This window comes from Molossus molossus, unplaced genomic scaffold (assembly GCF_014108415.1).
Source record: "Molossus molossus isolate mMolMol1 unplaced genomic scaffold, mMolMol1.p scaffold_m16_p_2, whole genome shotgun sequence".
NCBI lineage: Eukaryota > Metazoa > Chordata > Mammalia > Chiroptera > Molossidae > Molossus > Molossus molossus.
The window spans coordinates 141518880-141546757 of record NW_023425355.1 but is presented as its reverse complement, the minus strand read 5'-3'; the positions used below and the strand labels follow the sequence as shown (position 1 = coordinate 141546757).

The 27878-nt window shown below is 41.4% G+C and overlaps 1 protein-coding gene across 1 annotated transcript in view; it reads left to right on the top strand.

Moving 5' to 3' along the window:
- FRMPD4 (FERM and PDZ domain containing 4) overlaps positions 1-26461 on the top strand; it is a 176657-nt gene extending 150196 nt beyond the window's left edge. The window contains exons 8-16 of the mRNA XM_036271220.1: positions 1034-1153; positions 7203-7339; positions 10095-10221; positions 12467-12556; positions 13321-13503; positions 15383-15521; positions 20551-21615; positions 21983-23236; positions 25097-26461. Coding sequence (XP_036127113.1) covers positions 1034-1153; positions 7203-7339; positions 10095-10221; positions 12467-12556; positions 13321-13503; positions 15383-15521; positions 20551-21615; positions 21983-23236; positions 25097-26421 — 4440 coding nt within the window. The 3' untranslated portion in view covers positions 26422-26461. The remainder of the gene's footprint in view (positions 1-1033; positions 1154-7202; positions 7340-10094; positions 10222-12466; positions 12557-13320; positions 13504-15382; positions 15522-20550; positions 21616-21982; positions 23237-25096) is intronic.
- The last annotated feature ends 1417 nt before the right edge of the window (positions 26462-27878 follow it).

Below are 27878 nucleotides of genomic sequence, written 5' to 3'. Positions count from 1 at the left end.
GTGCAAGGGACAATGCTCTAACCACGGAGAATACCAGCCAGGGCAAAGAGCTTTTACCTTTTTTCTTGGAGTCCAATGTCTTTTCATTCATTCACCTGTGTACTAAGCACTTACTATCCATCAACTGATTGCCTTTTGTTACAAGAGGAGTTAAGAAACTAACACCTAGTTGTTGCTATATACTGTGTTGACAGAAAAGAAAAACAAATCAAAATGATCCATGGTCCATACTGCGAGGAACCTGTGTTGTATTCTAAGCAAGTTCTAGCAATTTGAACAATGTCACGGCATCAGAAGCTTGTGGTGGTTTGGAAACATGGGGATTCCAGATTTGGTGCATGGGCCCAAACTTCTGTCTTCCTACCTTCCAATGCGATGTTACCCAAGGTTGAAATTGCCATGCTGTCACTGCTACAGTCAGTCTGGAGTCTAATTTAGAAGAACCCCACATCAGTGTTATGTAGTAATAAACTATAATGGGCAATCTCTGTGCTCTCCTCTGGGTCCCCTTTTGTACCTCCCACCCCACCCGAGCTTTGGTGTGCCATGACAACATCCAACATCTTCAGAGGACTGCTCTCAGACTCCTAGAAGGCAATCTGTCCAACCTGGAAGTTCACATCCCCCTGGGACAGCCCAAAGCCAAGGACTTGTCTGTGTCGCTTTGAGTCAGGTCCCATGGCTCTATGGGACCTTCCAGAGTTCTCCAACGGCAGGCTGTAGCTAAGTCCCATGGGGTACCATGTGCTTGTTCAGCATCCACTCCTGCCTGCCCTGCTCCCCCCATCTCCTTTCTGGCCTCGCCTGGGAGCAGTTCCATAGTAAGTCCCTCATCTCAGGGTCTGCTTCTGGGGAACTCTACCTAAGTCACAAGATCTGTGCAGTTTTCAGGGAAGGAGTATCTGTGACAAATACTAAAAGAACTTCAACCATTTCTTTCCTCAGTGTCCAAAGAAAGTTGCCTTTACTTCTTTATTCCTCAGCCGTGTCTTGGTCACCACTGAGCACTCTTGTGATTGGTCTGCTCTTCTAGGTGACACAGCGGCCCAGCTCCCATAAGATGAGATGTCTCTTCCGAATTAGCTTCGTCCCAAAGGATCCCATTGATCTGTTAAGGAGAGATCCGGTTGCTTTTGAGTATCTCTATGTTCAGGTAGGTAAGAATTTGGGTATGTTTTATGTGAGGGTTGGGGGATAAATTCCTTCATTTGGGGATCACTTTGTCACTCACCCCAATCTCAATGCACTGTAAAATGATTCCATGTTGCTTTTTTATTTTTACTTTTGATTTTGAAATAATGTCATAGTCATGAAAAGTTACAAGAGTAGTAAAAAAAACTCTTTGATGTCCTTCACCCATATTCACCAGTTGCTCATTTTTGACCACATTGACTCTGTCTTTGGTATCTGTACATGTTCCCTCTCCCTCACACACATTTCTTTTTTTAAATCATATGAATGTCAGTGACCAAAATCATGCTCATTTACCCTAAATACTTCAGTGTGCATTTTCTAGTATCAAGGACATTTTCTTATAATCCTTGTACAATGAACAAAATCAAAAAATTCAACACTGATACATTTACATTATCTGATCTATAGTCCATATACAAATCTTGCCTATTGTCCCCAAAAGTATCCTTTATGTCACCTTTTTTCTAGAACAGAAACCCATTTTACACTTACTTGTAATGTCATTTTAGTCCCCTTAAAGTGATATGTGATGAGGAGTACTGATTAGTTACTTTGCGGAAGTTTCTCTTTTTGGGTTTCTCTGATGTTTCTTTATGATTCCATGGAGGGTCTGCATTTGTGTCCTCCTTAGTAAACCATATCTGAGGCACATGACATCAGTCTGTTCTTTTGATGGTGAGGTGAACTTTGACTCTTGGATGAGGTAACGTTCTCCAAATTTATCCATCCAGGAGTTTCTACTTTTCCTTTTGTAATTAATCAGTAATTTGCGGACAGTCGGTTGCAACTCTCTCATTATGCTTTCACCCGCTAGTTTGATGACTCTTGCCTGAATCCATTATTATTACAATGGTTGAAAATGATGATTTTTCTAATTCCATTATTTCCTCTTCATTTAATTGGCACTCTACTGTAAGAAAGAGTTTTCCCTTCTCCTTTATCTACTTATTTATTCATTAATTTATTTTGTGCTTACATTGTTCTGAAATCATGATATTCATTATACTGGAATTAGTAATTTCAAGGCAATAAAACTTTAGGAAGATTGCCCTTTGCAGATTGCCCATATCTGATTCTGAGATAAAATTTCTAAAAAACAAGGCCTCCAGAAATGAGAATCTTTGCTCATTTGGCCCAAGAGGAATGAATCCATTTGCTCTTTAGGAGCTATTCCTATATTTCTCCATAAGTGCATCCTGTTGCTCTCACTTAAATTCCCAATATAATCATATTAAACAGTAAGAACCCACTTACCTAATGCTTAGACATCTAGCATTAGAACTACTCAAAGAGGTTGTAAACCTAAAAATGGAACCACCACCACCACCCAAAAAAGGGAAACTAGGCAAAAGTGAGTCAAAAAAAAAAGATATGCTCTCTTTGGCTATGGATACCTATATAAAGATTGCTGGAGCCATAGAAATAAAAAGCAAGAAATAGGAAAAGAAAACATTAGTCAACTTGGGTAGTTGATACAATGGTATCTGTTTAATTATTCTTAGTATTTTTCTGTATATTTCAAAGTGTCTGTAATCTTTACAAAGCTAGGTGGGAAAAGAAAACAGGTAGAAGATGGGCTAAATGTCAGAATTAGGAATGATGACATCAATAAAAGTTGCAATAAGCGCTGGAGAACAGAAATTATATCAGAGGAGAAAGAAGCAGAATGTACCAGAACATTCCAGCAGATGGGTGGGGACACTCAGGGGAAGCCTGGTTGGATGTTCACCCCACTTCAGAAACTGTGGCAGAAACTGTGGTACTTACAGCTGAGCAGGATGGCTAATGTTCATGAACACCCTGTTTCTCCAGTAAAGAAATGTGTAGTGGACTTCACACTGTTTTTGACCCAGAACAATGAAACTGTTCCAACTTGGGTTTTTGTTTGTTGTTTGTTTTAAATATATTTTTATTGATTTTAGAGAGACAGGAAGGGAGAGAGAGAAAGAAACATGGATTGGCTGCCTCTCGGCTGCCTCCTACATGCTCCCCACAAGGAATTGAGCCCACAACCCAGGCATGTGCCCTGACCAGAAATGAAACCAGTGACACTCTCGTGCATGGGACGATGCCCAACCAACTGGGCCATAGTAGCCAGGGCCTGACTTGAGTTTTTTAAATGGTGAAATTTAGTCACCCAGATCTCTCAACAATGTCCCTTGTTCCCCAACAGTCCAGGTTACCCAGATGTAACTGCATGAAACAGCCTGATTATCAGCTGATCTGTTACTGCTGAGAAGTGACCCAGGGCTCAGCCGCTGCAGCTCAGACCTGGCGCTATGTTTTTTAGCTTATTAGTTACAAATAAATAGGTACAGGTGCTGGTCAGTGCCTGGTCAGTCAGTGAGATATATTTGGTTGTCGTTCTCTACAATTTAGTCCTCATCCTGTTAACAAGATGATGCTTTAAAATCATTTTGCTCTGCTTCTGTTTTAAACATCACAAGCCATTGAATGTGTAAAATAATGTAGTTGCAGTTATCTTGGGGAGGGGGAGGCCACTTAAGTACTGCTAAGCATGGTTCCGTAGAAGGTGTGTTGGCCCAAATCTAATGCAGTTCATGGAGATCATTCTTATTCAAGAGACACATCTTTTATACCCTGGGACTGTCCTGAGAACAAGAAAACCTATCCAGGGATCTTGCCTGGGGACTAGGCTTTCCACATTGGGTGTTGTGTGGGTGGTAGATTGGCCAACCCTTCAACAAGTGGCCAGTGGGGGAGGTGGAAAGCCATGTATGGCAAGTGATAGAGACTAAAATTAAACTACCATCATCTGAGATATCTTCCATTGAGGATAGGAGATAAGAATTTCTTGGACTCAGACCCCCTGCTTCAAAATGCCTTATATCACAGAATGTGCAATACATCTAAAATAACATCTGTCTAACATAAGTCAATGGGTCTGCAGATGGTGCTGTGGGCCCATGTTGATATTAAGGTACTAAAAAGATGCAATCAAATTAGTCTAGAAAACAAAAGAGTAAGCAGAAGCAATATGCATCACATTACAAAAACAAAAATGGATGCAGCCCAGCGAGTTCCTAATGAGGACAGTAGCCATTGAGTAGATGGACCATGACAATGAAAACAGGTTTCACTAGTGATAATACCTATTAATCTCCTAGTCATTCATGGAACATGAGGTGTTTCCCAGATTTCAGCACACATAATAACACTAAACCCTAATAATCCAGAGTGTCCTAATTCATAAGCATAATGAGCCATGCTACCCATTAAGGAAAAGATTGTTAACACCAATTAGTCAACAGGGTAATACCTGAGGCTACAAAATGTTTTTAAACACCTTAGCAGTATCGATTTCCTTCCAAACATCTAATATGTGCATTATAAATTAACTCTTTGTAGGACTAAACTGGAGTCTGTCCGGACCTCTCTTAGCAAAACAATGACCACCTTTTGCTTGCATAACTGTATTTTAAGTAATATACCTGAGAACAATAAAAGCATGATTAGTACCAAAACATGTAAGTCACACTTCACACTAGTTCTCCAGGAACAGTCGGAATTAATTAGATATAATCACATTATGTATAATGTAATTAAGTGACTAATCACCTTGATCAGAAATTCATTGAGAAGTCCAGTTAAAATACAGGAGATATATAAAAACTTACATATATAAATACACACACACAGGGTATAATAGGAAGGGGAAAACAGTTCCAGTCACAACTCTTAGCAGAATAAGAGTGATGAGTCACCTTCATAAAGCACATTACATGTTATGAAACATCTTTACAAGTATAGCAGCAACCTTGAGTTAGCTGTTTTAGCCCATTCTTCATTTAAGAAAACTGAGACTTAAGAGAGATGAAATGCCATGCTGAAGGTCATTTGATTAGTAGTTGACAGAGCGTAGGCTCGAACCTGGAGCTCTAAATACGATGCTAAAATGCTGTTTCAAATTCATCATGCAAGAGCAGCCATAGGGGAGAGTGATTTCTCAAAAAGCTGATTGGAGTGTTTCTGATGGCCTGGCACTGCCCTTAGTGGCTCACTCACCCTCATCTCTGGTGAGGCTATAAAATAACCCTATCTGGGCCCTCAACCCCACGGTGCTCCATTATGGACTATACTGGGCACTTGAAAATAACTGGTAAACCCAAGACTAGCAAAACAAAGTAGCAGCCTGGAATTGCTCTAGGGGTCTGCCTTCATTCAGTCAGAAGGCCCTATCTCCTAACTCATGTCAAACCCACCTCCAACAAGCAGTGCTGTGCACACTTGGTAGGTTTCTGATTTCAAAGAGAAGCAAGGGAGAAAGATCGTGTTAGGGATAGAAGGGAAGAGAATGACTTCACTCTTAGGGGTGAGGGGTGGGCTGAGAGGCACACACCCAGAGTATGTGACTAGGATGTACATTGCTCAGCCAGTATACAGGGATAAGTATTCGAAAGGTAAACACTGTGTGCAGAAACCATACAGGGATACATGGCCCCATGTAATAAAATCAATATATTTGGAAAGAAGGCAAACAAATCCCCAAAACAACTTTCCACTTAAAATTCTCTTGGGACCAGGTAAAGAAGAAGAGGCTACATATCATGTTTTCTAGCCCAAAGCCTCGTTTCCCAGAACAAAAATAAGTAAACACACATGCAGAATGTGCTTAGGCAATGGTGTGCTTCCCCTGGATATGTAGCTCAGTCTTTTGCTCCTAATGAGAAGAATGCCACCCTAAAAGGCATTGTTTGTGGTCATGTAGGACATCACACTTGACAACACACTCTCAGCCTCTCCTCATAAACCCTGTAGCTAGATGGCTCCATTTTACAGATGAAGAAACAGAGGTAAAAACAAACAAACAAACTGGAAATGGCTGTTGCCATCACAGTAGAGGCAGTCACCATTGGAATGAAGTGAGGATTTTATTTATTTATTTATTTATTTATTTATTTATTTATGTTAATCCTCACCTGACGGTATGTTTCCATTGATTTCTAGATGGAATGAAAGGGACGGAGGAAGGGAGAAAGAGAGAGAGAGAGAGAGAGAGAGAGGGAGAGAGAAACATTGATGTGAGAGAGACACATTGATTGGTTGCCCCTACACAACCCCAACTGGGGCCAGGGATCCAGCCAACAACCCAGGTACATGCCCTTAACCAGGAAATGAGCCCCAGACCCTTTGGTGTGCAGGCTTATGCTCTAACCACTGATCATACCGGCCGGATTGGAGTGAGGATTTTAATAGCTGTGATAAAGCACCTGCTGTGCACCTCATCTAACCCACCACCACTATGGTGAGGCAGTTAGTGTAAATCCCTGTCGCACAGGTGAGCAAACTGAGGCTGCAAGAGAAAGTCCACTGGTCCAAGTTACACACACTAGTAGTCATAGGCCAAGCCAGGGCTCTGACACAGGTGGGGTAAGTCCAGCACTGCTGCTCTCCATTGCTCATGCTGCCTCCCCAGAGCTGCTCCAAATGATCACAAAAGGAAGAGGATGGTGACAGCTGTTGACACAGATGAGTGCTTTTGGTTGCCTTGCTGACTCATTTTGCCCTCCTAGCAACCCTGTGAATAGGAGCTGTATTAACCCTAATTCACAGAAGGGGAAACTGAGGCACAGAACAAGGAACCTTCCCAATTTCATGCCTCTGAGAAGTGGAGGAACAGGATTTGAACTCAGGATCCCAACCCCAGGAGCCTAACTCCAGAAGCCACCAAGCTGTCGGGGCTTCATGTGTTCAATTGCAGCACCTGTGTTTGGAAATTCCATACCTTAATTCTTAATTATTTTGACAAAAAGCTAAATATTTAAATAGCAGCTTGCTTGTCGATGGATGTTAAATGTTTTGTGTGGTCTCTATGTTTGTGAGTGCAATTAAATATTGACTCGGTTCCAAGCAGCGCCGTGGCAATGTTTCCACATTTAGCCTCCTTGCCTCTAAAGTGAAGGGGGAACTGCATGTCACCTGTTTCAATGAGGCAACGCCTGGCCCCATTCTTTGACAAGCTGCACCCTCTGCTGGTCTCTTTGCAGAGTTGTAACGATGTCGTACAGGAGCGATTTGGGCCAGAGCTGAAATACGACATAGCCCTGCGGCTGGCCGCCTTGCAAATGTACATCGCGACTGTTACCACCAAGCAAACGCAGAAAATCTCTCTCAAATACATCGAGTAAGTGTTTCCTGGAACCATTTCGGAGATAAAGTTGCTGCCCCCTTAACGACCAAGTGTATTTTTTATCTATGTCTCTATTTCCAAAATTGATCTTGGCAGACCATTTGTTAAACATGGGGAAAATATATATAAATAGCATGATCATTTTGGGTGGAAGAGAGCCATTCCTTACATAACCCACATTTAGAGAATTGTAGTTAAAAATGAGGGTCACATTTAAAATGAAACACAGATTTTTAAACTCCTGAACAGAGTTGGTTCCAAGCCAAGTCTTGGTCTCGGTGCTTTTCAGACATTCAGCTGTTTAATTCTCACAACATCCCTATGCGACAAGTAGGATTTTCACTCCATTTTATAGAAGAGGAAACCGAGGCACAGAATGGTTAAGTAAGTTGCCCAAGCCACGTAGGCTATTTACTAGAGGGGCAGAATTCGAACCCAGGCAGTGAGATTCCACATCGCACTAGAGCTTATGTGATCATTTGAAGCACCTGTGTTTAGAAAGTGGTCTGCATAACCCGAGATTACTTTTAGATGATCAAAATGTGGCATACAAACTAACGTTCTAAGTCACAATCAGGAAGGATGGTATTTGCAGTAAAGAACCAAGACAGAGCAGGGAAGGAAGCCACACGATCACACTTGGCTTTGTGAACTGAATGTTATTCGGGAGATGTGAAAGCCTGCCTTGCTGAGCACCCACTTACAGCATCAGTATACTACTTCTCTGACCGAAGGAGATCCACTCTTCTTAGAAAAAAGTAGTCTGTGTTGCCTGCAGTTAAGGAGTCTGTTTAAGGGTCATCCTGGGAAAAAGAACCCTCTGTCGCCCAGTCTGTACACTCCCCATTGGCAAGTGATTCGATACTCTAAAGCAGCCACACTTTCTTAACCCTGGCAGTTCTAATGCTGAGACAAAGGAGCACACATATTTCAAAGTTCATGGTGAGGCTAGAGCCTCACCTCCATCTAACACTAAAAGCCTTGGAGTCCCCTCAATCTCTCCCTCCAAGAGATGTACAAGCTAATTGAAATCCCGTTTTCCAATCCCATGGGCTGCCTATAAAGCCATTCTAAATTCCATAGTGCTAGGGGGTCTCCCAGGGGGCATAATGGCTTCTTCTCTACAGGCTCGTGAGCCTGTGTTGGGGACAACTAGGGCTCCACTTTGCTGACTCCAACACCACTGTCCTTAAAACTCAGTTTTCCTTCAGTGCCTGGGAACAAATCCTTGTGTGCAGTTTGAGAACCTCAGTTCTTCCAGCCCCAGTCCACTCCTTTTCAAAGATGGGTTCTCTCTTTCTCTCTTGCCACATGTGTGTGACTGTAGCCTGAGAGAGTCACTTACAGAGAGGTGACACATTCAGATGGACACGTTCATACCCCCACCTACTCCCCCTTCTGAAGTTGTTGGGAATGAATGAAAGCGGCTTCCAGTTGAAAAGTTGGCCTATACCAACTAAGATGATTTTCACTCAACTGAAATGAATCTCTGTTCATCCTCTCTGGACCCACATTTACCAGGTTGAACATGGTACAGTCAAAACATCCAAAAGTAACTCACTTGACTAAGAAACATGCAGCATCCAATAGTATTGTTCTCATTAATGAATCCATACACCCAACAAATGTTCATCGAGCATTTTCTATGGCATCCACACAGGAAGAGTAGAACATATAGAGTATAAATTATCATTTTAACCATCCATAAGACATAAAGATATGACAAATTTTTATTTGAAATAATAATGCAAATAGAAGTATAAGGTAGCCCCTAAAGAGTGCCAAATGATGGGTAAAGATAATAAATACAAGCGGAGGAGGAGGAGGAAGAAAATGGTGATTACGAAAAACATCACCTGAGCTAGTGGAGAAGCGTGTGAATGGTCAAGTGGAAGAAGGCTGTCTTCCTACCCTTCTTCAGAGAGGATCTGGAGCAGGAGAAATAACCAGAACCTTCTCAAAGTTCTTCACATAATTTAGAAGACACTGGTTGGGCACATGATCAATCAGGATAGACTTCCTGAAATTCAAAATATGGAACCTTCTTAGGATAGGGTTGTAGTCATAGGGAAATAGCTTCTTGGTAAAAACCTATGAACTCAGTTCAATTTGTTTGTTTGTTTTTTCTTATATGTCCACGTCTATGAGATGTTTGTAGCTTCCCCTCAGTACTAGACATACTTAAGAGTCATGAACCCCACCCTGACTCCACCCACCCCACATTAAGCCAGAGATGTTGATGGAAGGAGTTAGGTAGACATGAAGTAGCTGGGAGAAAAGAGAACTCTGTGTTTCTAGGGAAATGGCCATTGATGAGGGAGATGGGGAGGGAAGAATGGTTTAGGGCATGAAGTAGTGTATCTGTCCTTCTCAGAGAAGAGACAATGACAATAAACAAAGAGATGGAGAGAAATTGGTTTTGGAAATACAAACTCAGATAATGTGAGTGAATTCTAAGACACTCAGGGGTGGGTCGGATGAAGTCTCTTCAGTTTCCATTGACCCCAAATGCCTCTGCTTTCTCTCTGGAGAGTGAGCAATGTGCTTCTTTTTAAATACAAATATATGTATTAAACATCAAATAGTGTTTCCTGAGTGCCAATTAAAAGTTGCTTCCCTAATTGAGGACTTATCTCCTTTTCCTGCCTTCCAAGACTTCATTTGTCCCAACAAACAGCAGAGCACCATTTTGTCTTACATAACTCGTCATTGCAACAATGTGACATTAAGGACGTGTTCTTTATTGCAGAAAAGAATGGGGATTGGAGACTTTTCTTCCCTCTGCTGTGCTGCAAAGCATGAAAGAGAAGAACATAAAGAAAGCACTTTCACACCTTGTCAAAGCAAATCAAAACTTGGTACCACCCGGTAAAAAGGTATCACATTTGCATCTTAATAGAAAATGGATTTTAAACTGAGAAGCTTGCATGAATTTTTTTAAATGTTTAAAATTAGCCCATGAATAAAATACCTAGCACCATATTTTCAGAAGCAGTAACATTCTAACCTTTGATTTCTAACTATTAACATGTTTCTAAGACTAATGAAAAATAAGTATTCTTATGGAAACCTGTTTATTTCTTGCAAGCTATAGACTTGTATGGGGGGGGTGTTTGCATGGGCACACAGGAGAACCTGGCATAACCTCTGAGGAGAGGATATTTGTAAGATAATTGTATTTTTTCATCATGCTCTTGCTTTCCACCCTCAACTGCACAGCAACCAGCAAGGGCCCCTAAGATCAGATGCCATATTAATTAAACCAGGGTTCTCTACCTCAGTACTACTGACCTTTGGGACCAGGTCATTCCCTGTTGGGCGAGGGGGTCTGTCCTGTGCACTGTAGGGTGCTGAGCAGCATCCCTGGTCTCTACCCATAATAGGCCAGTAGCACCCTCCCCCCTCAGTTGTAACAAAAAAAAAATGTCCACACGTGTGCCTTGGGAAAAAAATTACCCTACATTGACAACCACTGAGTTAAATCTTAGTTTTAGAAGGGAGATAACATTATTTCTGTCATTTACCATCATTAGTGTTCAAATCTTTTCTTCTTTGATCAAGTAGGAGAAACACAAAGGATATTTTAAAATATACTATTGGTCAGAATAAAGAGCTCTGTTTATAGGCAATACAAAGCAAAGGGCTCCAGGAGCCAGAAAGAGAAGAAGCTTTAAAATATTGGCCCTGTAAACTTGGAAGCAGTCTAACGCCCCCAGAATATTGTACAGTTGATATCGGCCATAGAGAATTGGGAGACTCCAATACAAATCACTGTTTATATGGGCAATTCTTTGGTCTTAGGATCTGATTTTAAGTCATTTTTATTGGCTAGGACATGCTTATTTCTATTCTCTCCTCACCCCATGGCTTTTTTAAATGAATAATCAGGTTCAACACACCATCAGCACCTTCTAATTACTTCCAGTTTCTGGAAACATTCAGTTCACAGAAATGTAGCAGGACATCATGGAACAAGATGTTTAAAATTTCAGGTCTGATTGGCCCAAAGCTAATTTCTTTTAACTAAGTTGATAGGATTTTTTTTCAAGCCTGGCCCACTGGTTTTCTCATTTGGATACCTGCTCTAAGATCCATCTAGCTACCTATCTATCACTGGCCATAAAGGTCACCCTTTGTAGCCAAGGGTGAGTGGTTTGCTTTCACATTGATTTGCAAAGTGCTTTGGGTTTTTTAAAAAAGTAGGGTGGATGAATAGTCCTAGATACCAGTTACATAAAAGGTAGTGCCCTTAGGTGTAGTTAACCAATGAGTTGGCAAGTCTTCTGCAATTGAAAACAGAATTTTACAGCCACTGCTATTCAGGGGCTCCACTTTGTTGGACAATCTCACCCTCAAGAAACATTCTTAGCACATTTGGTGTGAACCATGGCCCCCCCCTTTTTTTTTTCAATCAAGTACCTTTTTTTGTAATGATGTGGGAATCTACATATTTCAGTCTTTATGAAGATCAATTTGATCTGAATAAAATTTTATTTGTAAATTATTCATGAACCTCAGTAGATTCTTGGAGTTAAATGAATAAAACAGGGACTTAGAAAGCAAGTTCAACCATTTCCACAGTGATTGGAACTCAGAAAGTTCCTTTTCCCTAAACACTTGCCAAGACTCTAAGAAACTTGAGATTGGCTTGTAGAGCCTGTTTAAAAGTTTTATATAGATTGCAGGTGTAATTCAAAACAGCTCCCACAAACCCAGCATACAGGAAAGTGTCCTGTTCCATGGAGAATGGGTACAACCTGCCCTTGTCCCTAATTGCAATTGGAGAACACCACTTGCCTCTTGAAATCTCCCCATGAGCAGATGTTTCAGTGGTAAATTTTATCAACTTGTTCTCACTTGGTTGCCCTGGCCCAGCATATCTGTACTTCTGAATCCTCCATGAATTTCGCCCAAATAAAACAAATTTAAACCAAATGTCCTGTTGCCACCCTTCATCAGGAAATCAAATACAGAGCCATGTTTTATCAGTCCTGATGAAGAGTCCTCTACCTGGTGGCGGTAGAGTCATCTGCTAGTTTGCCCTCCTTTACAGCTGGTCTCCAGCAGGAACGGAGTCATACCCAATGGAGTTCACACCTGTGTTTTCTTCTCTCTTCACAGCTCTCTGCCTTGCAGGCCAAGGTCCATTATCTCAAGTTCCTCAGTGATCTTCGTTTGTATGGGGGTCGTGTGTTCAAGGCAACATTAGTGGTAACTTGTTTTTCTTGCTTTTTCTGGGAAACCATGGAGGCCTGCAAAATGTCACTGCATAGGTTGTCTTGAATGAGCTACTTCTGATGACAGAAACAAATCAACTGTGAATATTTTCCAGCCTTTATGTTAATTGACTGCATGCACCACGGTCTGAAACTATGGGAAGAAATGTGAAACTAGAAAACAGCACCCCAGAATGCCCTAGAAAAGGAAGTGAGAAGAACCGAGAGAATTGATGGATACTGACCATGGCCTATTTTTTAAATCATTGGGCCAGAAGTTGCTTTCACATTAAAATATTTTTGTAATTCTCTTTTCTAAAAACCTCTCATGTTTATGGACATATGTGCTATGATAACATTTACTTTCTACATTGTTCTTAATTTCTCAGAGCCTCAGTGCAGTCATATCTCTGGTTGTTCTAATTGGGTGACTTAATACAGTATAACCCAGAAATACCTTTTTTTTTAAAAAAAAAATATGTTTTCATTGATTTTTTTAGAGAGAGAAACATTGATGTGAGAGAGAAACATGGATCAGCTGCCTCCTGCATGTCCCCTACTGGGAATGAGCGTGCAACCCAGGCATGTGCCCTGACCTGGTATCAAACTGGGACCTCTCAGTCCATGGGATGACGCTCAATCCACTGAGCCACACTGGCTAGGCCAGAAATATTTTCTAAAGAAAATGCAATTTTATAAAAACATTCAGGTCTTCAGAATTCTAATATTTTTATCTTTTGTCAATGTCCCTTTTTCAAGCAGGCAGAAAAGCGCTCAGAAGTGACTCTCCTGGTGGGGCCCCGATATGGCATAAGCCACGTCATAAACACCAAAACCAATCTGGTGGCTCTTTTAGCTGACTTCAGCCATGTCAACAGGATTGAGATGTTTACTGAAGAGGACAGCTTGGTGAGGGTGGAGCTCCATGTGCTGGATGTGAAAGTAAGTCTTTCAGATGTTGACACGTGGCCTAGATTTGAACAGCTCATTTGTGATACAGTGCTGATATTTACAAGCAGGTAAAATTTCATTGTGTTCAGGGCATCAAAGGTATGATGTGGTACAGAAAAAAATCCACCCAACTCAGGCCTGAGGACTCCAGTCCTCACTAAATAACCATGTGATTTAGAAACAAGTCACTTTTCTTCTCTGGGCTCAGTTTCTTCAGCTATACATGAGAAAGCAAGCGAGTTCATTTCTGAGATCCCTTTGTTTCCAGAGTACATGAGTTATAGATAGAGAGGGGGAAAGATTTTTTCACTGCTAACTTTTTAGATTGTATGAGTCTTGTATAGACAGTCAGGGAGATTTTTCCCAACTTTGATTAGAACTCCCACTTCCTTTTGTTAGATTGGGTCCCATGTGTTCATTCTTTTGGAAAAGCTGAGTGTTTTCGTCAGTCTGTCTTTTCGTCCTATGGCAATTGGTACTGACTGACCATCTGGCTCCTATGAATGTTATGGCCATTCCATTTAAACAATCTGAGATTGTCCTCAAAGGATCAAACTTGACTCACAAAACAGAAGTTGTTAGGAAGTAATCCAGGTGCCCTGTCCCCACCTTCTTGTCCCAGTAGTAGATGAGTCATTGGATTTGGGCAGTGTTGATATATCGGGTAGGAAGAGGTGACCATGAAAGTGCAGAGCTCTGCCATGTTGGCCATGGCCCATGGGAGTTCATGGGCTGAATTCAGGGGATTCTATTTGACTTCAAAGTATAAGAATAGACTTGGAACACCTGCCCTAGACTATGATCAAAGATGCTGAAAACAATAGCTCCATCATAGAAAAAGGATGATTTGGATGCAGTCATCACATAACCAGGGATAATGTGTCCCAAACAGAAGTGGGTGGCAAGATTCAATTCATAGTTTCCTGCCTGTATAAAAGAATTGTGGGATGGCTTGAGGGGATACCTCCAAATAAATGAAAGGAAAAGGCAGTTCATTAACTAGTACGGAGGCTTTGGATGGGAAGTTAGATTCCACCAGCAGGGCCATCAAACCTGGCTAGTGTCCTACAGCTGGGAGTGAAAGCAAGAGGCCTATCATCTCACTGTTTCTGTGTCTCCCTGGGTGTCTGCTTTTTTTGTCCTTCCCTTATTTCCCTCTTGCTTTATCTTTATTTCAACAAGAGCACATCAGCTACTCTACCCTCCTAACTCCATGAGAATAATTGTTTAAATTAAACACTTCCTTCTCTATATGCCCAAGATCCATGTCCAAGGAAATAATCACCTCATTGTTTCCAGAAAGTTTTAGCAAGGCCTTTTCTAAACTCCCATCTCTCTTTTGACCTCCTGTTCATTTACAATTTCTTTTAGAAGCATCCACTTTCTGGATCTCTTTGACACTTTGTTTTCAATCTTAGCAGTCATTTCCACTTAATTTTTACTACTCTGCACCACTCATTTTCATCATGAACCCAAACAACTTCCTATGATTTTTCAGATTGTGGGTTCACATCTGGTAAAAAAAAAAAACAAACAAACAAACAAACAAACAAACAAAAAACTCCTTTCCTACCATCTTTTCAAATGTTAACTGTCTGGCAACAAAACCAATGTTATTTTCTTTTTATTCCTGTATGACTTGGAACAGATTCAACATGTCTGCATTATGAAAATGGTGTCACCTGTATGTTTTTCAGTGAGGTTGTCTTGTGTTTCGCCTGACATTTCCCCACATTTATGTTTCTCCAATGACAATGGTTGCTCAGTAACTTCTATCATTTATATTTCATAAGCACAAATACAGTCATTGTCACCTGAAGGAAGTTATTAAGGAAAGATGGCTTTAACCCAACCATTCTCTTTTGTGTAGCCCATCACGCTGCTGATGGAATCCTCAGATGCCATGAACTTGGCCTGTTTAACAGCTGGATACTACAGGCTGCTTGTGGACTCCAGGAGGTCAATATTTAACATGGCCAACAAGAAACATGCAGGGACCCAGGAGACAGGTATTCTCTTCCTAAACTTATAAAGCACTAACTCCTCACTCTGCACCCCACCTGACAAAAACAATAAAGATCTTTCTAGAAAAGTTAAAGTATATGCATAAAAAATCTAATGTCCAAATTTAACACAAGAGCTTTCAAATACATCAGATATGGACTAATATTTTCTCTGAATATTTTGATTTTTTTCATCACATTTTACTGTGATGGGAGTGAGCTGGGTTTTAATGTCTAACTCTTACAGAAGTCAGGATGCAGACAACTAACAATGGAATGCACAGTAGGAAGTGTGAGCCCTAGCTTTAGGCCTTGCCCCTCCTTAAGGAGCCCTAGGCCCAGATGCCTGGGACCCTCCTCCTGCATCAAACTGACCTCCAGGATCTGGGAACTCTCCAAGCAGGACGACTTGGGTGTTGCCTAATACTTGGATTTGGGCCTTTAGAAGAAACCCTGGCAGCCATCTTAGCTCTGTATTGGGAGCTTTGAGATGGCAAAGATAGCAAATAATTCAATCCTGCCACTTGACAGGACAAAATAGCCCCAAAGTGAGGACAAGGAAGGCTGCAAATATTACATTGATAGTTTCTTTGAGGGCGGGTGGTTTTTGTTTGTTTTAGAACGCTTTTCTTCAGTGTTTGACATTTCCTCCTTCTCCAGTGGACACTCAGTAAATGTGGCTGATGGACAGACACAACTATTTGAGCCAAAGCTACTGACCCATGAAAAATCTCCAATCAGGGGTTCCGTAATCAGGGTTTCTGTTAAAAGAAAGGGAAATTCTTAAGAATAAATTCCATTGTCACTGTTTGTGAGAGAAAAGGGGGCAAGGGAGAAAAAGGGAAGTAAAATCCCCTTGCTTTTAAATTTAGCAGAAAACATAGATGATTATTCTATGAATATATTGTGATGTGTAAATAGACACACTCGCATGTAGTTTATGATGATGGCTGGTTAAATGGAAGCAATTGCAGTTATAGAATGAAGGGAAACCAGAGAGAGAGAGATGGACAGGGCATGCCAGAAGACAAGTTGGACTGTGACTAGATTTAATCCAGCCCTACCTTGAAATACCTGTTTCTTTCAAAATTTCTCTAAATTTAGGTTTATTCATTTATAGAATTAGGATTAAAAACCTAGCTTGTACCCAGCCAGTTTGGCTCAGTGGTTGAGCATTGACCCATGCATCAAGAGGTCACTGGTTCGATTCCCAGTCAATGCATATGCCCAGGTTGCAGGCTCAATCCCCTGGGGGCATGCAGGAGGCAGCTGATCGGTGTTTGTATCTCTCTTTCCCTTCTCTCTCTAAAAATCAAGAAAAACATAGTTTTTTAAAAACCTGGCTTGCAAGATAAAGATTAGAAAAAATATATTTGTGCCACATATACTACACCTAAAATGATGTCCAGTGCCTCTACTAATAATTGGCAGTGGGGAAAAAAAAAAACAGAAATGGAAAAAAATTCAGAATGAAAGTGACAGATATGAATGGAACCCAGACACAAGGCCAAGAAAGACCCTGAGAGACACAAATGATTAGAAATAAATGTGGAAGTAATAAAAAGGAGATGGTAAGTATGTGCTGGGTTTGGTGGTTAACATTTTTATGACCACATTTTGTTTGTTTGTTTTCAGTATTTTTATTGACTTTTAGAGAGAGAGAAAAGGAGGGGGAGAGAGAGATAGAAACATCAATGTGAGAGCTGAACATCGATCGCCTGCCTTCTGCATGCCCCCTACCGGGGATCATGCCTGGAACCCAGATATGCGCCCTGACCTGGAATCGAACTGGCAAACTTTTGGTGCACAAGATGATGCCCAACCCACTAAGCCACACCAGCCATGGCATGACCACATGTTTTCACTGAGCTAGGAGATTTAGAGCAATTTAACCCTGACCTTTGAAATTCCAAAGAGCAATTCAGGAGTGTAACACAATCCTTTAACATTGGAAAACCAGTTTTAAGCTTTTTATTTTTAAATCTTAAAGTCAATCTTGGAAATAAAACCTTTCTGCCCTGGCTGGTGTGTCTCAGTGGTTAGAGTGTTGGCGCATGGAATGGCACACACACACACACACACACACACACACACACACAAAACAGACCGTTCTAAACCTGGTTACAGTAATAAGGGCCTCAGTTCTGATCACTTTATAGTGACTTACAATGTAATGTTTAATAAAATTTCAAGAGGCAAAAATTTAGTTCCAAAAAGTATTGTCACCATGAGGAAGGAATGGAACTTCACCTTTCAGTAATTTCTCCCATTTCTACAGTATAAAAGAGGTTGAGGGCACATGTTCCAGATAGCTCTCTCAGAGAGAGAGAGAGAGAGAGAGAGAGAGAGAGAGAGAGAGAGAGAGAAGGAGAGAGCATGCACGCAAGTGTGTGTGTGTGTGTGTGTGTGTGTGTGTGTGTGTGTGTGTGTATAAGAAGGGAGGACAAGGGAGAGAGATGGCACACTCCAATAAGCAACTGGTTGACCCAAGCTGGGCAGCAGCCCAAGGAAAGTCCTCTCTTCTCTGCAGAAACTCCCAGAAGATTTCCTGATGCTCAAGAAATGTACAATGAAGTTCATTTAGGCCAGCTCATCCCTAGTCCATTGCCTCCTCCCACTCCATGAGAGACTGAACCACAGTATAGATCCAAATTCCCAATCCCCATTCTTTCATGTCCCCAAAATCATTCCAGAAGCCAAATCAGTCCAGTTTTCTAGAAGGAAACCAAGACTGAGTGTGTATTTTCTTCTTGTCTCAAATTGATCAAAGACCTTGCTCAAGATTTCTAACAAGGAACAGTGAGCCCCCATTTCTTCTCTGTGTTGAAAATTAACTATAAATTACTTTCAAAATCCCCAAACCCACATATTTATGCATCTCTGGGTCTTAGCGGGCTCTGAGTAAATATCTCTTAACTTGCTTTTAGTCTGCTGACCTATTCAGTTTTCTTAACGGTTTGGGCCAAATCTTGTTCTTGTAAATAAAGTTTTATTGGAACTCAGCCATGCACATTGCTTTAGTTTCTTAGGGCTCTGTGACAAATTAGTACAAACTTGGGGGCTTATCATAACAAAAAGTTATTCTCTCACAGTTGTGAAAGCTAGAGGTTCAAAATCTAGGTGTTGGCAGGGCCATGCTCCCTCCAATCTCTAGGGGAGAAACTTTTCTTGCCTGTTCCCACTTCTCATGGCCTTCAGCATTACTTGTGGCTGCATAACTCTGGTCTCTGCTTCTGTTCTCAAATAGCCCTCCCCTCTTCTCTATGTGGCCCAAATCTCCCTCTGTTTTTCTCTTATAAAGACACTTGCCATTGGATTTAGGACACCTACAATAGTGCAGGATAGTCTCCTCTCACGATCTTTAATTTAATTATATCTACGAAGACTCTTTTTTCCAAGTAAGATCACAATCACAGAGTGGACATATCTTTTGGGGGCCACAGCTCAACCCACTCCATCCATTTGTTTCTGAATGATCTCTGGCTACTTTTGTGTTATAGCAACAGGGTTGAGTAGTTGCTCAGCAGAGCAGTTAGCCCTGAAAATCTAAAGTATTTACTATCTGGCCTTCCCTTTACAGAAAAAGTTTGCTCATCTCTGGTTTAAAGCCTTCACAACATTGCTGAAGTACTTTAGCTCCCCCTGATAATCCATATTTCGGACATGTATGTGCATACGGGTGTGCGTATACACACACACACACACATACACATATACACAATCAGTCATAATTTAGGTTGTTGTTAATAAAACAATGCTGAACCCCCACAGGTGTACTTATTATAGGTAAAATGAAAATATGGCTGGTGTGTAATTTATTATCTTCAAAATGGTATCTTTTGTGATACATGAACAGTAATAGGTATTCAGTAAAAGGACCTGGAACATTGTTCAGCATTGAGTCTACTGTGTAATTTGGGGGGAGAAAAAAACCTCTTCAGTAGAACTTATTCTTTTTCCTTATGTCTTCTATATCTGATATCAGTATTGTCCAAACTTGGAGGGCAATTTGAGGGACCAGATGGGAGAATAGGTTGCCCTAACATTTCCTCAAAATGTTGCCTCTGGAATCTACAAAGCAGCATGGACAGAGTGACACACTGGCCTGTCTTGTTAAATATCAGGAGCAAAATCTCCACTTCAAAATTCCCTATTGAAAGACCCTTGAAGAGCAAACTAAACAACAATTTTTAAATTAGGATTTTGCCATTTTAATTCATGAGGAACATCAAACCAGTCTTCAGAAAGTTCTCATGACACAAATGAAAATTGAAATTAGTCAATTAACTATGCTTCAAAATAACAGAGAGAAGTATATAACCTCTGAGTGTCCCACCTTCTGAACCATAAGCACATGGGCATGTACAGGATGGATACTGATATTCATGCATGGATATTAACCATCCACTAGGATATAAAAGAGCCAAAGGTAGAGATTTCTGTGCTATCATTCCAGTATTTATTATTAAATTATATTTTATTGATTTATTATTACATTACTATGTGATCATTACAATATCTTCTAAAAGATGTAGTAGAAGGATGTGGATCCTTGACTTTCTCTTAAGTCAATGAGGAAAATGTCCCACATCTTCCTCTACAAAGTGGGCAATGTTAGATATCGCTTTACAAAGTAAAGGGCAATCTGTTTTCTGGAATAACAGCCTATTGGACGACTACCTTTAAGGATTTTTAAAAGGCATGTTTTATATTCTCATTTGTAGATGTGAGTGAGGTCTTTTAATAATAGAATCAGGGGTCATATGGAATTAAGCTCTAGTTCCCTATTCTCAGAGGGTATTATATTTTATTACATAGCAATGATAATTTATGCAATATCGATTCTATCAGGTCAGTTCTCCTAACCAAGAAATCCTTATACCTGAAGCCTAAATCGACCACTACCATATTTGGAAAGCTGAATAACCCCATTTTTACAAAAGTGATGCTACGGCCATTAAATTAAGAAACAGAGATGAGGCCCCAGAAACCAGACAGCACTGTAATGTGTCTTTGCATGATTTTCTCTCTTTAGGAACTGAAAATAAAGGAAAACATAACCTCCTTGGCCCTGATTGGAACTGTATACCCCAAATGACCACCTTTATTGGCGAAGGGGAACAAGAAGCCCAGATAACATATATAGATTCAAAACAGAAGACGGTTGAGATTACAGATGGCAGCTCATGTCCCAAAGACCACCGGCACTTGTACATAGCCAACACCTATAATTCAGATGAACTCAACCAACAGCTGACTCAGCCAGGAGATGCTCCGAATGAGGCAGACTACAGAAATCTAGCTCAGCGGTCCCTGTTGACCTTCTCAGGACCAGAAGCTCTAAAGAAAGCACAGGAGTCTCCGAGAGGAGCTAAAGTGTCCTTTATTTTTGGAGATCTCGCCATGGATGATGGCATTAATCCCCCAACTCTCAGCTATGAGAGACTATTAGATGAGAGTCCAGAACTGCTAGAGAAGCAAACAAATCTCTACATGAGAAGTGCCAATGACATAAAGAGCTTGGATCTCACTCCAGACGCAGAGAATATCCAATTTGTGGAAAATTCTGTTTATGCAAACATAGGTGACGTGAAGAACTTTGAGGCCACCCAGGGGATAGAGGAACCCCTTCTCCATGATATTTGCTACGCAGAAAACACCGATGATGCAGAGGATGAGGATGAGGTGAGCTGTGAGGAGGACCTCATGGTGGGAGAGATGAACCAGCCAGCCATCCTCAACCTGTCTGGGTCAAGTGATGACATCATTGACCTCACATCCCTGCCCCCTCCAGAAGGGGATGACAATGAGGATGACTTCCTGCTGCGTTCCTTGAACATGGCCATTGCTGCACCCCCACCTGGCTTTAGAGATAGTTCAGATGAAGAGGACTCACACAGCCAGGCAGCTTCCTTCCTGGAGGACAAGGAGCCAGGCAGCAGCCTGCAAAATGATGAGATTCCCGTGTCCCTCATTGATGCTGTGCCCACCAGCACCGAAGGGACGTGTGAGAAGAGACTGGATAACACCGTCGTTTCCCCGTTGGAGGCTCTAGAAGCTCTGTCCGTGTCAGAAGAGCAGCAGACCAGTAACAATTCAGGTTCTTTCACGATTGTTACATTTATTCACTGATAACCATCTCATCATCCATCCCATCAAGCCATTTGGCCTTGGAGTCCTGTGATGTGGTGTTCTCCATTTTATGCATGTCCCATTTCATAAATGTGCAGAAACTAGCATCATGGCTTTTGTGTGTATGTGGTTTCCTTTGTTACGTTTTTTTTTTAAGCACATGGCACGTTTTTCCCCCATTTCTGGAACAACTGTGCAATAAACTCAGAGTCCTTACGGAAAAGGGAAAACCTCGTTTTGTTTTGTTCTTGATAATACTGAATCCCGTTTTCGTTCGTGACTCCCAGTGCCTCTGACTCTTTCATTAATCGGTTCTTGTTTTTTACGGCACGCAGGTGTAGCCATCTTGAGGGCTTATAGTCCCGAGTCTTCTTCAGACTCGGGCAATGAAACAAACTCTTCCGAAATGACCGAGAGTTCTGAACTGGCCACAGCACAGAAGCAGTCAGAAAACCTCTCCCGCATGTTCTTGGCCACTCATGAAGGCTACCACCCCCTTGCAGAAGAGCAGACAGAGTTCTCCACCTCCAAAAGCCCAGTCGGAGGCTTGCCCCCAAAGTCCTCCCACACCCTGGCTGCCCATCCAGTGGCTGACCTCCCGCCCAAAGTTGTGCCTTCTAAGCAGATACTTCACTCAGACCACATGGAGATGGAGCCTGAAACGATGGAGACCAAGTCGGTCACTGACTATTTTAGCAAACTGCACATAGGGTCCATGGCATATTCCTGCACCAGCAAAAGGAAAAGCAAGGTGGCTGATGGGGAGGGAAAATCATCCCCTAATGGGAACATACCAGGGAAAAAACAGCAAGGGGCCAAAGCAGCTGAGGCGGAGGAGGACGCCAAAGGTAAATTTGGTACCATGTCTTCAAGGGACAATCAACACCTAAGCACTTTTAACCTGGAGAGAACTGCCTTTCGCAAGGACAGCCAAAGATGGTATGTGGCCACTGAGGGCGGGGTGGCTGAAAAAAGTGGATTAGAAGCAGCAACAGGGATGATCTTTCCAAGAGCTTCTGGTCTGGGGACAAGGGAGGCCGAAGGGAAGGACGAAGGGGCCCCCAGTGGGGAAGCCAATGAGGTTTCAGGACTTGGCCAACGGGACCACTTCTTAACTGACGTGACCTGTGTCTCTTCAGCCAAAGACTTAGATAACCCAGAGGATGCTGACCAGTCTACCTGTGACCATCCTTCTAAGCTTCCTGTGGCAGAAGAGAGTGTGGCCCATCTTTGTGACTACCACTTGGCCAAGCGGATGTCATCATTACAGAGTGAGGGCCATTTTTCTCTCCAGAGCTCTCAAGGCTCTTCGGTGGATACCACACCTGTGGAGTCCCCACTGTGCCCCTCAATGGGGAAGCACTTGATTTCTGAGACTTCGGGGAAAGGCGTGACTTATATTCCTCCAGAGGAGAGAGCCACTGGCCTTCCCAACCATGGGGGCCCCTTTAAGGAATTACACCCACAGACCGAAGGGGTGTGTCCACGGATGACAGTGCCTGCCCTGCACACAGCCATTAATGCTGAACCCCTGTTTGGTACTTTGAGAGATGGATGTCATCGACTCCCCAAGATTAAGGAAACCACAGGTACAGCAATGAGGGATTTAGCACTTTGCCTTATACACCAGGAACATGTAAACCAAATTTACAGCAAACCTAAAAATGAGAAAAGTAAAAGTAAGAATCTTTAAAAAGGCTGTGGGAGTGACCAGGTTAAGTATCACCAATTGACCCCTCAGTGTTTAAAAAAATGCCAGACTTTCCAGATCTGAAGCAATGGTGAAGATGATGTTTGTTCTTTAGGGTCTTGCTCTGTTCTCACTTTTTAAATCTGATGGAGCTTTTTTTTTTTTTCCCCTAAATTGTAACTGGAAACTTATAGCAGTGCCCAGTGTGACCTATTTACAAGATAGAATTGCTGAGAGTCACAAACGGTTTGATTTTTTTTAAGACATCTAATTCCTGATTTTGCCATTTCATGTTTGAAAGGCAAGAAAGGATCATAGAGCAGAGGTCAGGGAGATTGGAGGGACCGGGGAAGATCATTTGTTCTTCAGCAATACTTATAGATTTCTCTTGACTCTGTGAGACTCTCCCAGAGGACTATTCTGAAGTGTCGGGCACATCTCAGCATCAGGAATGTTTTGCAGGGGCAGTGTGTGCATGATGAGCTGCTCTATTTTCCCCAAAATATAGACACAGGTAGAAACAAGAACATTGTCACCTTCTATGCCTGCTTCACCAGTCTACCACCTAGTGGGCACTTAACCCTCTCACCTATCCCCTTGGCCAGCTATCATGTGACAAAAGCAGATGTTCTTTTGTACTTTCCAATTTAAAATCGCATCATCAGTAGTATTTTTCATATAGCTCCATAGATGTTAATGATATTTTATATTGATTAATTTCTATTCCTGCTCTTTTAAGATTATCTACCTTCTCAAAACCTACCACTCAATTAAAAAAAAAAAAGAGCCCTGGCTGAGTAGCTCAGTTGGTTAGAGCGTCATCCCCATACACCAAGGTTGTGGGTTCAATCCCCAGTCAGGGCACATACAAGAATCAACCAATGAATGCATGAATAAGAGGAACAACAAATCGATGTTTCTCTCTCCCTCTTTCCCTCTCTCCTTCTCCTTCTCCTTCATCCTTTCTCTCTCACTCGCTCTCTCTCTCTCATATAAAATCAACACTGGCTTCACCTGCCATGTGAAACCTGCCTATGAATTTTATATAACTCACCACCCAACTAGTATCTTTACCTCTAAACTAATTAATGCAGTGTTTAGTCCTTTGCCATTTACAGAGGGCTCTCGCCTAATTTGCCTCTTGCTTCTCAGAAAAATTCTGTGAAATGGAGATTTTCTTCACATGACAACTTTTCTAAGAAAATTTGAGTAATTTACCCAGTGTCACCACTTCCAAACCTGTACCAGGAAAATTTCATGGGGTCCTCTTTAACAGGCGAGCTGATTTTATTTGCATTAATTAAATTAGGCCACGTCTTTATAAAAGATTAACTGATGCCAGGATTAACCTAATACCCTTGAAATGAAACTTAAATGTCATAAATATGTTTGAATAATTATACATAGGATGTGTGTTTTCTAATTATGTGTCTAAGCTTTGACAGATAAATGTTTGGGAACAAAGCAATTCATGTGATTCCATTGTCTCCCTGAAAACCTTTGGGATTTCTAAACAATCCTAAATGAACCAATAGTTTAAGAAATAACAGATTACAGTATTTTTTGAAATGTATTGAAATGGAAATCTGTTATGTGATCTCAGGAGGCAGTCTTTGGAAAGTGAGGTGACCCTGACAAATGACAACCCTTCCAGAATGCATCCTTGGGAAACAACAGACATCACAGAGAGATGTAGTGAAATTGACCACCCATGAAATGTTTAATGATTCTCTCTGTTTTTCTACTACCCCTAGTGTAGCTTTGACAGAGTCTGGGAAGGAGAGACAAGGAGGCATGCCTTCAGTTTGGTCTCAATACCCTGAAGCTGATCCCATCCTGCTACCATCAAACATTCACTCGGAATCAAAGGTGCCAATTCCAGATCAAGACCCCAATGATTTCTCCCAAGCATACCAGGCCTACGGAGAGGCTGTGAGCTGGCAGCCACTGGATCTGAGAGGAGGGAGCCACGGGACATCCCCCAGCCAGAGGGCTCTGAGACGTAGCAGCAGTATCCTCTCAGGATGTGTAGGTTTGGAGACCTTCCGAGAGAGAACCAAGGGTACAGTCAGCTTAAAGTGTCCAAGTATCGCAGAAGCACAGGAGACCAGTTCAGAAAGGCGAGCAGAACTCCCCCTGGGAAAGAGGCTCACCAAAAGTTTTTCCCAAAGCTCGATGCACTTTAGTTCTGATGGGAGGGTTCACAAAAGGTCCCCAGTGGCTCACAAAGACTCAAAGCTGTATAAGACATTACCCTTGCGGAAGCTGGAAGGCAGCAATTGGAGATGCCGGGGACCTTTCAGCTACTGCTTCCTAAACCAAGCGCAGGATGAAGATGATGAGGAGGATGAAGAGGAGGGAGAACCCAGCCACCGGGTCTCTTGCCTCTTTCCACTACAGATGACTCAAGCCATGCCAGAACCAACCAGCCCACCCCTGGCTGTTGGGATTCAGAAACAAGGAGGGGAGCTGTCCAGATTTCCAGTGCTGAAGGTCTGGGCAGATGACCTGAGTGGTCCAGATGATATGGACTTCAGCAACCTGGCTTTTGATGCCCGGATTGCAAGAATAAGTGCCCTAAAGCAGAGCACATATGCAATGCCTGATGGGTTCCTCGCAGCCCAAAATGATGCCAATGAGCTGCTCTGCCTTGTCAGGGCAACCAAGGGAAAGAGAGAGGAGTCACGCCCTGAAGCATATGACCTTACACTTTCTCAGTACAAGCAACTGTTATCCATTGAGTCCAGACAGTTGGGAAGTGCCTGTAGAAAAATGGCGATGGCCGAGAAAAGCCCTGAAGAGATGCTCCTAGCTATGACTTCCAGTTTTCAAGTACTCTGTTGCCTAACAGAAGCTTGCATGCGATTAGTTAAAGTCGTGAGCTCAGAAACACAGCGGCAGGAAATTGTAGTGAAGATCGATGAAGTGGTCATAAACTACATTTGTCTTCTGAAAGCTGCTGAAGCAGCTACTGGAAAGACCACTGGGGATCCCAGTGTTGGACTCTCGACACGACATTCAACCACCATGGCTGCTCTCGTAAGCACACTAACACGTTCTCTCAAGATGCTTTTAAATAAATAAAGTATGAAAGTCACATCATAATCTACCTTTGCAAAGCCATACATGAACTTTTATTTACTTTCTGTGTACGATGAACAGATGTCTCCTTTCTTCTCTCTGTATATTTTGTTATTTTGTATAAAATAGGAGATAAAAGTCACATTGGTGAAATGTTGAAATGTACTAATCAGATGTATTCTGTTTATATTATACATATATACATGTAAAAGAAATATACAAGAAAGTGATGACATTTGACTATTTCTCATATAGTCAAAACTCTGGGTATATGAAGTGAAATTTTAAATTCTACCATGTTAGAGAAAAACAATGAATCCTATTCCCTTGCCTTTTAAGTGGATACTTGGAGACCATTAATATTTAGAAGGAAAGAAAGAAAGAAAGAAAGAAAGAAAGAAAGAAAGAAAGAAAGAAATCACAATGTATATAAAACAGTACTTATGTTTTAAAATTATAATTTTTAAGCATTGGAAATAGCAAAACGACATTTAAAATTTAAGAAGCTATTATGAATTATTAGAGAATATATATAATAAATTAATTTTTTGCTCCTAGTGTTTGGTTATCTGATGCTTTCTTCCAAGAATCCTACATATTTCATTTTGGCTTATTCCATTTGGGTTAGAAGAGGGTGGAGGTGGAATCTATTGTGTCAACACAAATGCTTTTCGTGATGTTCCTAGAATTAAAATACTTCCCAAATAGCAGAAAAGAGGGAATGAAGAGCAGGTTCCTGGGTAATACCTAATTATACATTATCCAATTACATAAGATGAAAGAATTAATAATACCAAAATTAAATTTTTTTATGAAAAGACAGATCTGCTTTGACTAAATGTCAAAATACGTAAACCAAAGATATCATCAACCCCCGCCCAACCCAACCATGAAACTTAGAATAACCTTAAGAGTGACAGAACATTTAGTCAAGTATTTGCAAAATTACCAAAAAAAAAAAGGAACATTTTCATGATCATTGAAAGTAAGTGCAGATCCAATCATGTAAAGCAAACTGCATGCCAGCCTGAGTCATATCTCAGATCACAGCTCAGCATCACAGAGCTTCATGCCGCACCTCTACTGGGGCCAATCCTTCAGCCCAATTGGGAATTACAGCCTAACACTGGGACAAAATTTCAAATCTGGAATGTTCAGAAAATCAGAGAGAGATGGCTGCTCTAATGCAGAAACCATGACTAAATAAATAATTAAGTCTTTACTCAATGATCTAATCTGGATTTGCTTATAGACATATGAAAGCCAAAAAAAAGAAAAAGAAAAAAAAAAAAAGAAAAGAAAAAACAGAAGTGGTCAATTTGACCACTTTAGGTAAAATTGGTGGAATGCAAAGAAGTTTTAAGAACTGTCGTCTCTCTCAAAATGTATCTTTGGGTCAAAGCAAAAGAATGCAAACTGCAATTGTAAAATAAAACTGACATGTACATATATACTTCATG